A 19,506-nucleotide genomic window follows, 5' to 3' on the forward strand; every position below is an offset into this window, starting at 1 on the left:
CTAGCTACTTGTTGTAGAGACCCGGGTGCTAATTGACTTGTGAACGACCTGAATATTTTATTTTTACACGTTCATGTTAGCGTAATCTTTCACACGGAAGATTAAGATAACGCGAACGTACGATTAACCTGGGTTAGCTTCATGTTAAACATTCATGGTAAACATTCAGGGTGTTGGAATGGATTAAAACGATTTACATTAATTTTAATGGGAAAATTGATTTCGGTGATTGAACAAATCGGTTCTCGAACAGGGTTCTGGAACGGATTATGGTCGAGAACCGAGGTTCCACTGTATTTTTATTTTGTAACAAAATTGATCATTAAAATAAGCAAAACTCATCTGGTAGTGGAACATCTTTTTAATCATGGTCAGACTTTTTTCTGTTTTTATTTCAGTATAATAAGAAAACAAGTAAAATCAGCAAAAATATGTGCAGGGTTTCTACTTTATTTAGTTTACTTTAGCACCTTTTGCAGTGCAATCTTAACAAACTATGTTATCGAGTATTTTTTTGCTGTACTAACACATAGGCCGAAAATTTCTATATAAAAAGAAAATAATAGTCCTCTGCTATGACTTACTAATGTGGATGATTGTTACAGTTGATCGGCTGATCACTGGAAAATAAAGGGAAGATACTAAACAATTTTGTTTTTTTTGTCAAATAAAACATTGGGAAATCACCTGTGCCACACTAGACAAAATCTCACAGTACACTGGTTGAAGAACACTGCTATAGATAGATAGATAGATAGATAGATAGATAGATAGATACTTTATTCATCCCCGTAGGGAAATTCACACTGATGGCACCGCATGAGCTAAGGCTGGACAATCAATCAAATACATTCAATTTGTAATTTTAAAAAATGTAAAAATTTGAAATTTGCTTCATCATAAAATTGAGCTTAGGAATTTCATTGGTACATTTGATTTGAGTTCAGAGCTTGTGCTTATTGTCAAACAATAGCTATTAGATGGTAATTTTGTATCTATGCAAGTTTGTCATAAACTATAAGTAGCCAATTATTTTTTTGCATGGACTACAGTTGTAAACTTTTGGTTTATAAAAAAACTACTCTTGTCTGATTAGCTATCATAAGGTGCAATTTTTATCAATTTCAAACAATGAATGTTTTATTGAATCAATAAAAATTGTAATCATTCGGGCTTAAAATAAAAAATAAAAAATTAACCAGTTGGCAGAAACAAATGCTTATTTTTAGGGTACTTTTCTAGATTCAAGCTTATTTCTCTTATAAAAGAAAACGTGTAAACCTAATATAAGTAAATGTCTTATACCCAGCAGATAGTAGACTGTTCTATTATGCTAAAGCTGTAATATATGTTGCTGCCTACTGGAAATAATAATTACCAAAAAACATGATTGATTTAAATAATAAGCAAAAATACATAAACTGCCATTTAAAACTTTTATTTTATAAACATTTATTTCACATAATACAAATATCAACAATAAACAATATAAAATATCTTAAAACGTCTTAAAACATACCTAAAACTAGCAACATTCTTAGCCAATGAGGTAATATTTTTTTGTCACATGCTGACCTAAAATATGCATCATTGGAAGCTGTCGCATGGCTCATTGTTCACCAGGCAACATCTTTGACTGGGTGTCTGCACCTATGGATATGGGAGGCTGAGCCCATAAAGACACTCCAGCTGTAAATGTGCACTCACATAAACGAACACGCGGCTTGCTGCTCTCTGGGTTTATATTTTGTGGATGTATGCATTAATTCATGTCTTTAAAATGTGGAACTCATTTGAATATGCGCCTAGGGAAACATGGTAAAGACCAAGATGTGGAGACATTTTATGGTATGAAAGTATAAACATTTATCAGGTACTCACAAATATGAAAACGGATCATTTATATATTTTTGCTGTTTTTCTATCAAGTCATATTTTACTAAGTCTGCAACAATTAGTCGTTGTTTACAAAAATCAATAATAGAACTAGTCGACTGAATTCCATTGTCTACAAATTTTTCAAACAGACTGAGGCATCTTTATATGAATACAATCACTGTTGTAGGCAGCACATGCACAATAGCATCTTGATCTCGTGCGGTAACATAAACAGAAATGGCAGCGTCAACATTATGTACGCGTACCAAAATTTCTAAAGTTTGGGAGCATCTTAGCCTGGATACGGCCAATAAAGACTACTTGCAAAGTTTGCAAAGCAGAACTTGCATATCATCTGAGAAGTTGGGTGACACGCTAACATTTAAAGAGCACAGTTGAACAGAGTCTGACTCGCCTCGGTAAGATTAAAGTAAAATTGAAGCGATTGAAGCGTGATGATGTGTATTGTAAATGTTATTTGCATATATTTTTCCATAAAAGAGGGCTTAAGCGTTGTTCCTCACAAACATATAAAAAATAAATGCATGCAGTCCCAAGAACAAACGTCAGTTGTTAAAACCATTTGATGTCTGAAACTGTTGAGAATTAAGTTCTTTTGTTACACACTTTGCAGTTGACCACTGAATGTACTTCACAAAATGCAGATAATGTCTTTTACTGTGCTACTCCTAATGAGCCTGCCCCTAAAAAATAGACAAAGGTTAATTTATGTATTAATGTCTCTGCTGACCGAGCACTACACCCAATTGGTTTTGGTGCATTTCCATTTTATTTTTGTATAAATTCCCTGTATGTTCAATAAAATGTGTATTTTTCCATTAGTCAATTTTTGTGTTGTTATCATTTTCCACATAATTAGATCAATTGCATGATTAATGTACCAAAAAATAAGCTTACTCTCACGACCATAGGGCGCACAGTGTAAAAATACGCAGTCTCTGGTGTTTGCTCTATTCCTGTACTTAACACTACACAGGGCACACTGCACGATAGGGCATGGGTGCCCTCTGCTGCAGCCACAATACAACAACACAGACAAGCATATAAGTGTCTGAGTTTTCGTTGTGGTTTATTTAAGTATTAATTACAAACTACAACACATGGATGAAAAAAAAAGAATAAATTTTAAAAAGAGCTGGTCCAAAACAGAGTTTGTTGCTCAGATGTTTTTAGCGTTATTACATATCCAACAAAACCATCAAAATCCTCAACCTCTGTTCCTGACCAGAACAACTTTGCTAAATCTTCATTAAAAGGTTTACTTTCTTCACTTTTGGAGTCACTTTCCGAAAGCTCTATCACGAGTCCCGTTAGACACGTTAGCCCAAGCGTTGACAATCCATTTTTTTCATTATAATCCGCTGGAAGTTTCTGCACCACCGTAGTCCTGGCCCAGGTGGAAAAATGACAAGGTTTTATAAACTAAAGCACCAAGCTGAGGACATTAAATTTCAAATTGCTAGATATGCTACAGCGTTAGCATTCATGAGTACTTCCGGAAAAAATACATTGGGTGTGATGTCACGTGACCTCTTCTGCTTTTGGGAAACTTGTGGCGTTCACACAGGAGGAGGATTAAAAGTCACAGGAGATCGCATACAAGTCATCTTTGGAAATGTGAACAATCTCACAAAAACATGGAATTTCACCCAAAAACGTTGCAAGTCTTGACTCGGCCAAGGCTCGAACCTGTGAGATCCCAGTCTCTGGCGCCTAACCCTAAGTACCAAGCTGGTCTGCGTCCGCCGCACTACATGACACATAATGCACATTGCCTGATATGCCGCACAATTCGAAGAAAATCTGAGACTTCTATGTGCGTCTTATGGTCATGAAAATACAGTAATAATCATCTGAATATTCAACTTATCGTTTTAAATAGTTGGTAACTAGCTGTTAAAATAGTCATTAGTTGCAGCCCCCGTGAAAAGGCACTAAAAATACTGGAGGCTTTTGTCTAGTCAGTAGTATACATTTCTGAGTGTCAAGTTATGAAGAAACCAGAAGGTCTTAAGAACCCTTGTGATTTTCTTCTAGACGTTTCATTTGATTGGGAACAGAGCATTGGAGAAGTAGCGTTAAGTGGCCTAGAAGAACCGAGTATTGCAAAACCTTGCCGATGTCATAATTGAATAACGTGTGACGAAAACAAAAAAGAACAAAGCTCAACCCTATGTGTGAAATAGGATAAGGACGGCGGTAAATCAGCCAAGGCAAAACATGCAAATGTAATCAGAATGGGTCGGTGCCTGGTGTAATCATCTAAGATTATTCGCAGAAGCTTTTAAGCAGAGGCGCTCATAACTCACGCTTATCTTTGTAGCATCCTTTGGAATCTCTTCCTCTGGGGACACCTGGAAAACAAATCGGAAGATTAAAGATCGCATCTCGATTAAGTGAGAAGAGAAATGTTAATTGATCAGAAAATAGGCGATGGAATGAACAAAAGGATTGAAATATTTTTTATAACCCGAGGCTATGTGAAAATATGACCCCAGATTTGGACAATCCATAGCTTCATAAGGATGGATAAACTATTCATACTGTTGATCACACTGTTGTGGAAGTAAAGAACTTATTATCAGTGATGCGCAGTCAAGGAAGGCAGGGGAGACTTAAATTAACATATTTTCACTACTATAAGGCGCACCTAAAAGCCTTTATTTTTTTCAAATGCTGTCCATGCGCCTTATAAAAAAGTACCTAATTAACAGAAAATGGTTCGGAAATACATCAATCGTACCTTGTAAAAAATGCTTGCTGCAGATCCTGGAATAATTTAAGTACCGCAAGTCCCTCCGTTTGATTTGCAGATAAACATCACTGTCCTCTGTATTTATCAAAACAGATACGATAGAGTTCCAAACCGGGTTTAGAACATTGCCGGTTGGCACAGGCCAACACACAGCAATAAATCATCAGCGTAAAAAATTGTGGTTATGGTCTAATACTGTATCCTGATTATTGATATTCTTTTCAAATGCTCTTTCATGTGCCTTCTGCTAGGGTGCTTGTTGCCATCCACCATGGCTCACATTCTGCCAGGGAAGGCAACGTGACGTCACATGCAAAGGATCAATACTACGTGGTTAAAATTAGAGCACTTTTTTGTAGGACTACAAGCAACTACCTGACCTAGGTTACCTCCAATTCATTTTCAAGGTTACATTGTTTATTACTGTTAAAATACAATTTAGTAATTTTATTTATATTATTTTGGTCTTGTATTAGCATATTTGGTATTGGAGTAAGCCAAAAGTAATCCAGTTACATGACTTCAATATTTTTGTATTTCGGATGCCATTACTGAATACATTTTGTAACTGTATCGGATTACATTTTCAAAGTAATTCCCCAACCCTGATTGCTTGTATAACAATAGTAAAATGTTTCCGAGTCAAAAATGTTTGCCTATCACAGGCTCTTTTTGGAACGTAACCCCCGCATTGCCTGGAAAATCAAATTATGTAGGTTCATTTATCTGTAAATCTGACTGTCCCCCATAGACACAAACCTCGTCACTGCTAATCATGTACAGTAATTACATCTATTTAAATGTTTAATACCAATTCCAAACTTGTCTGATTACTTTAAAAACTTTAACCACCAAGACACAATGACTGATTTATTTTTCTTTCCGTGCCATTCATTTCCGTTACCTTGACCTTACCTCGTTGGTTTTCCATGGCTGTCTATCTGTCCAGTCCATATGGTTGCGAATGTACCACCACTGGATCTCCAGTGAGTAGGAGGGCGTCCCGGCCCCCCTGAACGAGCAAGCCATCTCCACATCTTGACCCCTCTGAGCGGTCACGTCATGAGGAACCTCGGTGAACATGGCTGGAAAGTGAAGAAAGTAAACCTTTTAATGGAGATTTAGCAAAGTTGTTCTGGTCAGGAACAGAGGTTGAGGATTTTTATGGTTTTGTTGGATATGTATTAACGCTAAAAACATCTGAGCAACAAACTCTGTTTTGGACCAGCTCTTTTTAAAATTTATTCTTTTTTTTTAATCCATGTGTTGTACTTTGTAATTAATACTTAAATAAACCACAACGAAAACTCAGACACTTATATGCTTGTCTGTGGTGTTGTATCGTGGCTGCAGCACAAAGAAGGTTTGAATTAAGGGTGGGCAAATCGATCCAAATTGCGATATCGATACTGAACGAGTACTTGGATCGGATCAACGCAATTGCCTAAAGATTGATACCATCTTCCCATTTTAACGATCACTAGAATAATGTTGGTGTGACGTAAGATGCATACATATATTATAACTTTCAAATTTGATCCAATGTAGTTACACTTTATTTACCTGATTTTATTTTCAAAATATTGTGCAATGAAAGGGCAGCACGGTAACTGGGTGGTTAGCAAGCCCCAGTTCTGAGGTCATGGGATCAAATCCAGCTACCAGCCTTCCTGCGCGGAGTTTGCATGTTCTCCCCTTGCTTGCGTGGGTTTCCCCTGGGCACTCTGGTTTCCTCCCACATTCCAAAGACATGCATGTCAGGTTAATTGGCCGGTCCGAATTGTCCCTAAGTGTGAATGATCGAGTGAGTGGTTGTCTTTCTCTGTTTGAAACCAGTTCAGACTGTCCCCTGACCACTGCCCAAGGACTGCTGGGATGGGCTCCAGCACCCCGCGACCCTACTGTGGATAAGTGGTGCCGATAATGGATGGATGTCCAATGAAAAGTACCATATTTTCTGGACTATAAGACGCACTTGATTATGAGACGCACCTTCAAAAATGATTTTTTTTTTTTTTTTTACATATAAGGCAACAACAAGTTTCATGAGATTAAAACAGGAGATAAAATACAAATTTCATATAACATAAATATTAAGGAACCCGGTTTCATAAGTAAGTGAATCGATTTGTGCATAAATGGTTTCAGTATTGTAGGGAACACCACCACAAAAACTTTTTCCAATCACGCAGAACCGCACACGGACCGATATTTTCTTCATTTACATGGTGTGACCAGACTCTCCAGCTGTATAATAAAGTATTGAACCCCCAAAGTGTTTATATGTAAGCAAAAGTTTATTTGCATGTTCCTACGAATTTCATCAGTCAATTGCAGAACTTTATTTTGAAAATCATCAACAGGAAACTTTGAGCCGTGACAGGACACGCCTCTGGTGACTGACCAAGAGAGATCTTGATTTTCTTTTTTTTTTCTGTGTTGGGCCCTTCCCCCACATGATGCTTCCTCTGACAAAAGGTAACAAGGGAAACAGATAACTCAACAAACCTCAACTCAAAAAGTAAAATTGGAACTGGTTACAATAATAAATGTAGTGTTTAACTTGTAAAATAAAAATATATGCCGCCAGAAGAGTACCTCATTCTTGTTTATTCTTCCTTGTCTGCCGCAGCCACCTCTGATTTGCCTTTGTTCTTTTGTCTTGCTGCGCTCTCTTTAGGAGTTTATGTTTCATAACACAACATAAACACACATAATAATTGGTTCTTTTCTTCCCACAGATGCTCACAGCTGGTCAGAAATACCAAGGGGGCGTGGCTAGGGGCAAGCTATGGTGCTCCCGAGCAGACTCTGTGAAAAGGGACTTGTGTCACTCACTCTTCTTACTCACTATATGCTCTACAGCGGATTCAGACTCTCTTGACCTCATGGTGAATGTTTTCTGCTAGAATAAGGGGTAAAATTGAAGGAAAGGGGAAGTGATCAGATTGAGCGTAGAGTTTAGCTTTGTATCCACAAAATGGAAGGCTTTGACGCTATGGTTTAATAAGCTATGTCACGCTGAAGCTAGAGGCAAAACAATACTTGCTCTGGTCAGGAGACTAGGGAAAAGCTGCTTGTCGTCTTCATGTTGTGGGTTTGTTTGCCTGAATCGGAGGTAAACAAAAACGTTAGTGATCGTAAATTCAAGTTTTACAGGATCACAGCGGACACACTGATCAAAGAAAAAGAAGAGAGTTATGGTTCTTTGCAATACAGCAAAACGATTGGACAGAGGCAGTCATTAAAATGCTCGGGTTTTCAGGGCACACTTCACATCAGGTAAGAGAAATTAAACGTTTACGATTGATGCTATCGAGTCCATATGACTTTTTATATCACTAAAATATCTCATCATTTTCTTAGCTGCAGCTAACTGTTAGTGTGTAGCCTAAATGCAAAAACGTTAAATTTGTAAAAACTGCATGCAGTTGCTCGAAAATAAAAACAAGAACACATTGCAAACAAATGTTGGGCACACACTTCGGGTCATTTACTAGTTACATTTAGTTATTCATGTATTTATTTATCGATCTTTTAGGAAAAGCATCTCTTGATGGCATTTCAGGCTAAATACTAACAGTTAGCTGAAGCTAAAAAATAAGAAGATACTTGGCCAAAAAGAGTATTATGGACATGACCGCATCAATTTCTAAACGTTCAATTTATCTGACAGGATATTCAGTGTGCGCTGCAAACCAAGCCATTTTTGACGAGTGCCTCGGTCCAATCTTTTCGCCTCATTGCTTTAAACTACAACTCATTTTTTCTTTGTTCCGGAGTGTCCACTGGGATCCTGTAATACTTCACTTTAGGATCACTAACAAGCAACAACGACAACTTTCTTTTCCCAAGTCCTCTGACCAGCGAAAGTGTTGTTTTGCCTCCAGCTTGGCTGTGATGTCACACGTGACATAGGTTAAGACAGTCTGTAGGCTGGCATGCTTAACCTGGAATGAGGTCCATATGCTATCAGTTAGCAGATGTGCAGTAATGTGAACCATAATGCATTTTCATAATTGAAAGACAGCACATTACTCACTGTAAACCTCCAATACCGGCAAAGCAATAAGTGGCGCGTGACTGCATCCGTCACATTAAAAGAGACCGTCTTTGTATCGTAAGTAGAGAGGAGCAGCATGTGGCACAGTGTTTTTCCGATGCGAGACAGTCGACAGAATGAGACGAACTTTGAGTAGTACACTCCGTGATGCGCATTTAGCTGACAGGAGGAGGGAAAAAAAACAAGGATCTATTTTTAATGGCCTTTGTATTCATATCAGGCTATACAAACATCAATAAAAGCAACTTCAGAGGTTATTTAAACAGGTATGTTTAATTATTTGTTCCTATACTCAATTATTTAGCTGCATGTGTAAATAAATGGCCACTGTTGAAAGGAGGTTTTAAATCTTTTGGAACAGCTCTATAATTGCAAGAGGTTGTTAACGGTATCAGTCAAATCTATCCAACAGTTTAAATGGAAAAGTGAATCCCTTTTTCTCTTCAAATGGTCTTGTTGTTTGTTTTTGTTTTTTTAATCCTGCTTTGTATTAGCGTTAAGGGTAGCGCTCATTCCAAGAGAACCGGTGCTTGCGTCTGTTATAAAGGTATAAAAGGTGACAATTGTCTTTGAGTCTTAGTCATGCGGACAATGTGTAGAACATGGTTTCAAACATTGCAATGAAAAAGTTGTGCGATGACATTTAGCAGCAACATAACTCCAAAAGAAATCAAGCCAAAAAGGTATGAATTCCAATTTTTCTGTAAATAAGCAAGATGTATAATTTTTACAGTCTTGTGTGAGTCTCGGTTGGTGATGGCCCTGGGGAAGAATTTTTCTCTAAACCTGTTAGTCCTTGTTTTAAGGCACCGTTAGCTTCTTTCAGAGGTGTCCAATATAACATCGTTGGCTCTGCTGCGGTATCGCGAGCGGACATTGTCCTACAAACCGGGAGGAAGCAGCCAAAGATTTCTGGGCTAACATATGTTAATGAAGTGGACTATAAAAAGTGAGCTTTCTAAATAAAATAGCCAACTTGTTACTGAAAAATAAAAATTTGATATCAGTTGCAAATTGTGGTCATTACAATTCATTCGTAAACCATCTCTCAGTAGTTATCTTTGGCAGCAAGGTGGGGTGCCTGCGTGGGTTTCCTACGGACATTTTGGTTTCCTCCCACATTCCAAAAATATTTCAGCATTTCAGGTCCAAAATGTGTGAATGAACAGGTGAATGGTTGTCTGTCTCTGTGTGCAACCAGTTTAGTGTGTCCCCTGCCCATTGCCCGAAGATAGCTGGGATGGGCTCCAGCACCCCCGCAACTCTACTGAGGATAAGCGGTGGAGATAATGGATGGATGGATAATTATCTTTGAAAAGAAAAAAAATCAAACACACATTCATTGATTTCCATTTGCTGTGATACAGACTTCTTGTGAATGTGAGAGGAACAATATAAGCCTTGAGTCATACGTTTGTCTTGTACATTGATCATCTGTGCTTGTATTTGTCGTTTGTGATACGCACGCCACTGCAGCAGCTATTGATTCGACACGACTAAACCGGCAACAAAAAGCACCCGTTGGTAATATTTAAAGAAGCTCGGGTCACTGTTGGGAGCTAGCGCCACCGAAATTGTTGAAAGTGTTCCCGCCACTTATGATAATCTATCTTTACACTTAGCTGTGAAGCCCACAACAACAATTGAATTAATGCAGTTATGTACTTTTGAGGACAGCCATTGTCTGTTTTAAAACAAAAAATATTTTGTTGTTTCCTTTAGTTAAAGAGACACTGTGTGATCATTGACCATTAGATGCCACTATTTTATGAAGTGCAACTGGAAAGAAGTGTTAAAAAAACCCAAGGCACAATACAAACTAAGGAGACCCAAACTTTTGTGTGTGTTTTTCGCTCCTTTTCCCTTTTTTTAAAAAATTTTCTTTGTTTTTGCATGTGTTTTGTCTTGCTATCGGTAGCCTCTGTTGAAGGATATGACCAGGGTAGATAAATAGAATATGGAATAATTAGTTAAAAATGGCACCACCAATAGAACTTCTATAAAAATTAAAACAAATTTAGACAATATTTTATTAAAGTAACATTGTCAAAGGATTAAAAATGATTCTCTCGGTGAAAGTTAAAAAAGGAAGAAAGAGGGGTTGCTTATAACAAAACTCAAAATTTAAAGAGGGACATTCAAGACTGATGGGGTAAAAGCCAGGAATCGCAGTCGTAAGGCAACTCAAACATCTGAAGAACTTCCAGTCTTAAATGAAACCATCATGTGTGATTTACTAAAAGTAATAAAACAATTATAAAGGGTCGTCAAAAGCCCCAACCTAATAGAAAAGGGCTATGATATAAAGAATGCACAATAAGCAAAATGTGAAGTTAGTGAGACACCACTATACAAGAAAAGCAAGCAAAGTGAAGATAAATTCCACCCAAGGTTTGTACACAGTTTCCACCCCTCAAAAGCAGGACTCCCACTGTATTTATAACGAAAATATGGACTTAAATTTTTGAATATGTATCCCTTATGGTATTGACTTGGAATTCATTATATTGAAAAAAGCAAACTGCAGAGAACGGTACCATTTAAACAAGTGACAGAAAAATTTAAAGTAGCTGACAATAATAGCATCAGTATGAACGCCGGCCTCCAAGCGTTGACACAGGAATTTGACCACTGCACAAATCTTCACTATAAACGTTGATTCAAGGCTATTTAGAGGCAACTCCAGGCTATCTAATGTTGTATCTCTTACTGAAAACGTCTTCTCTAACGTCCAGTCTGCCACCAGGAAGAACTTATAAGGTGCCCTGAAGTCTTGTCGTTATCTCAAAGACAAACCGAAGAAAGTGCCTCAGCCGCGGGCCACCCATCAATGCTCCAAAGAGTCTGAATAGAGTCATTTAGCAGAAAAGGCAGCGGGGGTGGGTCGCTGGAATTAATGCGTGAGGGTTTAAAGATGTGAAGAAAATAAAGGAAAATAAAGGTTCACCTGAGAAATAATTGTAGAAATGCTGGAAAATAAGCATGCAAAATTGTTTAAAACTGTAAAGAAGTTGCATTACAATTCAAGTTAATGGACTCCAAACATACATTAGCAATTGAATTTTATCATTGGCTTCCATTTTTAGGCTTTTGTGTGAACTTGAAATTATATCTCGTTTTTCCTCTGTGTCGTCCGGCATAACTTTACCTTGACTGCTATGAAGAGACACCGGTTATTCATCACTGGTTAACTACCTTGCAGATTTTGAATTAAATAGCCTTTACTGTCATTGATATCAACGTATCATGCATTGTGTTCTGCAGCGGTAAAGCAATGCATATTTAATCTTCTCTTAAAATATCAGTTTATCCAGTAAGGAAAGTATTACACCACAACGCGTGGAAAGGCCTGTAGAAATCCATGACTTTAACTTTTGACCACAAGAATCAACCATTCTTCATCAACAATGAACTACAATCGAAAAACAAGTGATATGGCAGTGTCTGAAATAACGTCTGCCCTGACGCCCAGTGCGTGCACCTTTTAAGTCGGGCGTGCAACTTACAAAACGTCTCCGCCCGGGTTTCTGACAACTTTTTCAAAAAAATAAAAAAAAGATTTTATTTTATTTTCAAATCAAAGGTTTGCTTTATTCCGATTTCACAATCTTCATTCGGTTTGGAAATTTTGGAATTTCTGTTCGTCTGGCAATTTGCATACTCGGCAACCGATCAGAAGCCTGCATCAAATAGCTTTGTGCTTCCGGACTTTCCCCGAGCGTTTTTAGGTCGAGCATTTGCATATCATTTTCCAAAGTAGACGCGCAGAGAACACAAGAAAAATGGAGAAGTGGTTAGGAATCAAGCTAAAACCTCAGCCCCAGAATATTCAAAAGAAGCTAACAAAATGTATGACGCTTCAAAAAGTAAACGTACATTAAAAGCATCGTGGAAAGAGGAGTTAACGTGGCTCATAGCAGACGACGCAACGCAAACATTGCATGGATGAAGGTGAGTAAATACAGGTACATACTGATGGCAGATGGAAAACAGCAATATCACATCCATGCAATGAATGTTGTAAGTAGATTTATAATAAACTTCATTTTAAAGTGTTTTTCTGTTATATATTCTGATTATCAATCCTTAATATACTTTGCAACAATGTTTTTTTTTTTGCAATTCGTCGTCTTATTGCGTTTCAAGTTGGGAAAAATGGGGCAGGCAACTTTATGGCTGGGCAGGCAACTTTTCAGAGTTGTCTGCCCTGGTAACTTTTTGTCATGGGTTTCAAACACTGGGTATGGACAGCTACCATACCATTCACCAATCAAATCTTATTGCAGAAAATATCAAATTGAAACACACACGGACACACACGCTTTCTGCCAGCCCCTCCTCTTGACGTTCAACATAGCACTGAAGTAACAAACAAATTCAACTTTGTAAGTAGGGAAGCGTCTGTATACCCCAAATTAACAGTCAAAGCAGCAGGTGATTGATGGTTATTTTTCAATTTATATATCCATCATTAAAACCATCAGTTTAACCTCGCTTTATGTGTTCATCAACTATTAATGGGAACCTAAATTATTCACATCCATCCTTTTCTAATTACCCATTATAACACAGGGGCTCTTTTAAAAATGGTTTTACGGGATACTAACGAGGCCTCCCGTTTTGGGCAGCAACGTGTTAATTTCATGCAGCATGTTTGAATGATGCTATTTGTGTGTTGCAGGCACATCACCCCTCTAACATGCAAAATAAGCTCCTCAACTTTTTAAAGCTTCAACACAAGAAATACGATCAATAATTCACTTCTTGTGAATGCTCACTCCCTTTACGTGCTTGTGTAACACGCTTCTCATTTCCCTATGGCCGAATACAATTATCATGTAATTACAGCACTTTGTTTAATTAAATCAGGAAGATACTTAATGCGATAAAATAGATTTGTGTTCATCTTGAAGCTGGAAAAATACAGTATTAAGGACCAGTATTGCACTGTGATGAAGTAAGATTCACATCATTTTGTCATTATTAATGTAGTGCACTGCACCCCACATAGTGCTGTTAAATGCTTGCTCAATAAGGAAACATGCTGCAGTCCATTTATAGAGGAGACAAGTCAGCGGCAGAGGAGTGGCCTGGTAACTGAAATGAGTTCGAAATTGGATGTAAGCAATCAGTGTAACAGAAAAGTTGGGTCTTTTCAGTGCGTATGATCTCAACTATGAAATGATTAATGAAGCTTTTTTTTCTTTTTACTGATAAAAACTAAATTATGCTTACCATTAGATAGTAAGAATAGTAATAATAGTATTATAATAGTCTGCAGTTTGTAATTTTACATATTCTTATGAAATTTGGAGACGCATGAATCGATTCAGATTCCTTCACGTCAGAATGGCGATACACTCCCACCCATAGTAACAAGTTGATTTAATATAAAAATGAATCTATACTCAAATGAGGTTTTATTATATTGCACATCAAGGTTAACAGCTGTCCAAAACTAATGCTGAAGCTCATAAGAAGAAGCATTTTTTTTCCTTTCTTTTTTTTGGATCCTCACTGAGCAGGAATCATGGTCAGCTGTCACAAATTTGGACAGGCTCCTCACCCTCACACTCCTAGAGCGACATGAAGATGTTGTAAATATGATAAATTTGCCTACCAACACTGGCCTAACACCAATCCTAAAATTGCAAACATTATGTGCCAAGAAAATCTGTGCCTGTTTTTTTCTCTCCCCTTTTTAGACTGCACACTCTTCAGAACATATCCCAGCTGCTCAAAACTTATGAGCAAATGCTGCCAAACTGTAAGTGCCACCTTTGCAGATTTCTTTCCAGAACATTTATAGTATTTCAAAGCTTGGTGCATATAAAGTTTGGATAGTAAAACTTGCGTTTCACTCATGACCAACTGCTTAAACGGAGTATTTCCGTTCCTTTTGTGTTGAAAAGTTAGGAATTCATATTAGCTTTATATTTTTGAGCTCATCTATATTACTACTCGAACATTTTAGAAGTGTAAGCTGAAAAAATATATGTCAGACAATATAATTAAAAATTTTAAATGTGATTAGGATTCAATAAGTTTATCCATTTTATTCTGATTCTTTTTTTGAGATGTTTTTTTCCCTCTACAGTAATGATGAACAAACATATATATACTTCACATAAAATAATGATTATGTATTGAGAATGTTGTTTTGCTTGGTTACATTTTAGGCAGTTTTTGTTTTCAGCGAAGTGCCATATTTTCTGGTTGGCTCAAAAAACAAGCCCATTCATTCCATTTTTTTCTCCTCTTATCAATATTATCGTCCAACTTTGGTTGTATGTTGCCTGTATCAATAGAAGTACTCTTATCCCTCCATTATTGCGATTAATGTTAACTCGAACCCCCTGCAATATGCGCAAATAAGCAAAGTACCCCCCCCCTATCTTTAATATGGACCCTGACGACCCCCTGCTTGCAGCAATAGTTGACCTGGGTTAATTGATCGCGGCCGCATAGGTGCTGTTAATTTCTGGTGGAAAGAGCAGAAAAGAAAACCTGCCACATGCATGATAAAAATTAGCCCTCATGGCTTGGCTCCCAGCAATAGTCGATCGAGGATAATGGATCACAGCTAAAACAGTGCATTTTATCATTTAGGTGGGCCACAATGACAAGATTCAGCGGCTCGAACCCATGTGCTCTGCCAACCGCGGCCTTCAGCAATAGCCGACTAGGGACAGTGGATCAGGGCCACAAACGTTTATTTCATTTTAGGCGGACCAGAACAGAACGCCTCCCAACTAAAGTGTCTTCTGCTGGTCCCCGCTCACAGCAATATGCTATTGGGGATATAGGATCACGGCCGCATGAGTGCAGTTCACTTTTTTGGTAGACAGAACAACAAAAGAGCCGCCAAGCGTGGAAAAATGCTCTCTGCCAGCGATACACTGAGGCCGCAAAGTACAAAGTGTGAAGTAGCAAGGGATAACAGTATATGTTTCAACCAAAATGCTTATAGAGGTGACATCCGATTTCCGACCTGCTCAACATACAACCAAACATACTTGCGACCACGGCCAACAGAAGCTCAATTTTTTTAATCCAATGTCTGGTACGGCAGCCCAACAACGCGTATGACATTTTTGGTAGCCTGTCGGCACAGAAATCTACCACTACACTCTGTCCATCTCAAAAGATGGGGCCGTTGTAATGGATTGATGACAAGTTGGCCGCAACCAGGTCCGTTCTTAAGTCAGATGATACCTGTAAGACTTTTTTTCAATCTTACAGGTAGAAGTGACTGGCTAATGATTTCAAAATAACCATAACGCATATTAAAAAAAATGAATTGAGGATAGGTCTTGCATTGTTTACTTTTTGTATGCGGCCCTTGGAGAAAACTCAACCATAAAAACAAAGCAGTATTGCAGTTCCACTCTAATCTGTGTCGACTTCTTGCTTGTATTTAATGAGCATAAACAAGGACCTTCACAGCACCTTTTCTTTGCAGCCTCATCTGTTTATGTCTCCTGCTGTTTTTGGCCTGAATCCCAATTGCCGCCCCTGCGTCTCACTCCACAGTTTTCTCTCTTAGTCAAATCACTATAAGGTTAAAGGGAAAAATGGGCGCTTCAACATGCTCCTGTGGGGATGGAGACCTTGTCTCTGTTTAAGTACAGGATTGGCCCAACTTGAACTATCCATTACCCAAACAGATGATTATAAAAGTTTGTACAGCTTTTTTAAATTCCCACCGATAAAAACTACAGCCCTTTGGCAACATGCATTTTAATCCGGCCAGGCAACTAAACAAAAGGAAAAATATGATAATATTTGCAAGTAGGAGCTAAGTACCGTTATTAAAAAAAAATGTTCTTGCACCACTCTTGTGCCCATTGTGTGTCTCTACAACACTCTCTTTAAAAAGTACATTTTTCATGAAGCATTAACTTGTACCGCGCTAAGGGCCAACATTAAAATACGTGGTTGGTAATATATTTTTGCCTTTTATTTTATTTATCAATATATCAAATGAAGGTGGGGAAAAAGGCCCTTGTGAGCCAGCCTTGTTGCATTCAAAGTATTTCAATGTAGACGCTGCCAAACTTATGGACGAGATCGTTCGTAAGTTGAATTTGTTTGTAAGTCTCTTCAGTGCTATATTTTGTATTTTTAAGGTTTATAAAAGTATGTTTAAGGCTTGTATAGGTAACCTGTGTTGTTTTGTACTAAAAAATAAACATTCATAAAATAATATGCTCTATAAAGATAAATAAAGGTAAGTTTAACTTACTTTTGGAAAATGAGCTTCAAGAATTAGGCGACTTCCTTCTCCATGGTAAAAAGTGGCCGAAAAAAAGCGATCCAACCATTTTCTCAACAGCATCAAGCTTCCATATTCCACTTTCATTTCAAATGAAACAGCTCGCTTCTTCTTTACACTTTACACCAACCATATTGAATGGATGCACGAGATATAAACAATAAAAATGTCATAGTGCTGGAGACACAGTACAGAATGTTTACACACGAACTAGAACGAGGAAGCGGATTTCTTCTTCGGAGTGGATGCTGGGTGAACTCTCATAGCACCACACGCCAGTAGCGGCGGAAAGAAGCACTACAGTACTGTCCTGTACTCCGAAAAAGGTGCACACAATACAAAATATATCTTACAGCAATGTCCGGATATTTTTCAACTTCGTGAATTTTTTTTTTTCGTATCTCCCATTTTTCGTAAGTAGGGGAGCATCTGTACATTATCACATTAAGTGCTTGAAAGGGACCTAACATATTATTTTGCTTTAATTTTGAACACAATTTGATCAAATTAATCCATGATTATTTATCTATCGACCTTGGTCATATCCCTCATACTAGTAATTTGTAAAATATCATAAAATGAAATAGAACATGTACATTTCTAGATATATTTTTATTTTAAATGCGAATGGTAAAAAAAGAGTAGGTCTACATTATCCTTTTTTCGTTGTTTATCGCTGAAGTATCGGCAGATACAAAAAAAACAAAAATCAAATCAATCTATTATTCTTTTCCCCCGCTACCAAATTTTTTTTAACCCAATGTGGCCCACGACTCAAAAGGTTTTCCTAACTCCAATCCAGAGTCTTAGAGTGGAGGCATTTAATCCAATGAGTGACAATTGTTTTTTTTAATTAAATATGAATAACCACCAGGCCATCCTATTTTACTGTCCCCACTCCCTTCAATCCACATTCTCATCAGTAATAATTAGTCGCTAACGAGTCCCTCTTACAGCCTCATAATAAGCTTTGCGGTCTAGTAATGATGCTTGACACAGTATGGTGGAAAGCAGTTTACATTCCTTACTCAAGGAACCTGTGGATAACTCCACTAAAGTCCAAAGAGAAGACAATGTGCTCATTCATATTTTCTAATGAGTAGGCAAGTGTTGGACCACCAGCAGGAAGTTTGACGGTAATGTTTAATTCTTCATATTTTAATCAGCTATCAAAATAAGCATGTATGTGAATGACGATGAGTGGAGAAATTTACATATGTACTTTCCCCTTGATGTAAAACAATATTTGTCCCACAGCCGTGATGTTTAGTCAGTTTAGTTATTTTATAACTATGAGGAAGTAGGAGATTTGGATAGGTAAAAAAATAAATGTTGCATTGTGCTCAGGCTTGGGGAATAACGGAATACATGTAACAGCGTTACGTAATTAGGATACAATTTTTTACGGTATTCTATTACAGTAACAGAAAGAAAACAAAATCACATTACAGGTACATTTAGTAAAAAATAAGGATAATTAGACAGGATTACAATTTCATTCAAAGGTATATTTTCAGTATATTGCACACTTCAGGGGACAATGATGAAATCCGGTGTGAGTTCTTTTGACTCAATATTTCTTTTGGTGGCTTGCATTAGCTTTGTTTACATTCGCCATGCCCAGTCTCGCTGCTCTCTCTCTCTCTCTGCCGTCTTGATTCATTACACACACACGCACTGGTGCGCTCGCTCTCAGGACCCCCGCAGCTGCCCAAGTACAAAACATATCTATATGACCAAAAACTTAGCAAAATTAACAGAATAGTGCATGTTATTAAAGTGCAACTAACGAGACAACATCAACAAACAAGTATGAACATATAAATGAAATAACAAGAAATGAAACGATTAATGCAATTGAATGCTCTCTTCCACAGCATCATTTCAAGCATCCGTTCATTCTCTTTATGCACTCATTCACATGTCTCTCACATTTACACATACATCCATCCATCCATTATCTGCACTGCTATACTCAGTAGGGATGCGTTGTACAAAAGTGAGTACACCCCTCACATTTCTGTAGAAATGTCATCATAATGTTCAATTGAACAACACTAAAGAAACATGGCTTTGGCACAATGAAAGGTAGTTTGTGTAAAGCTTATATCGGAGAGTAAATTTATTTTTCCCCTCAAAAAACTAAATATAGCCATTAGTAGCATTAGTGGCTTCCATAGGCGAACCAAGCAATCAATGGAGCCATCTCCTGGAGTACTGTTTACAGCAGCATAAACACATTGCAGACTCAGCCTTCTATTCAATCAAATATTCTGAAAATAATAATCTATAATTATCGTCTATTACCCGATGCCAGAATTTTGATTAAGGTCATCTGAAGCAAAGGTGGAAAAATGGAGATGGCTCAAGGCCACATTAAAAGACATGTATTCTTTTATTCTATTTTTTAACATATGAATCCACTCTTGCACTCTTAAGGATTTAAATGTTTGACAGAAAGTACTTTTGTCAAATGTAATTATAGAAAACAATGTATTCATTCACTTGGCCCAA

General features: G+C 37.5%; 1 protein-coding gene across 1 annotated transcript in view; it reads right to left on the reverse strand.

Annotated features, from left to right (window-relative positions):
• vstm2la (V-set and transmembrane domain containing 2 like a) overlaps positions 1-19,506 on the reverse strand; it is a 57,038-nt gene that overhangs the window by 11,721 nt on the left and 25,811 nt on the right. Inside the window, exons 2-3 of the mRNA XM_088331600.1 lie at positions 5,570-5,739; positions 4,209-4,253 (exon numbers count right to left, since the gene is read on the reverse strand). Of these exons, the coding sequence (XP_088187726.1) occupies positions 4,209-4,253; positions 5,570-5,739 (215 nt within the window). The remainder of the gene's footprint in view (positions 1-4,208; positions 4,254-5,569; positions 5,740-19,506) is intronic.

Source organism: Urocampus carinirostris, chromosome 3 (genome assembly GCF_059441175.1).
Source record: "Urocampus carinirostris isolate Australia breed hairy pipefish chromosome 3, RoL_Ucar_1.0, whole genome shotgun sequence".
Taxonomy (NCBI): Eukaryota; Metazoa; Chordata; class Actinopteri; order Syngnathiformes; family Syngnathidae; genus Urocampus; species Urocampus carinirostris.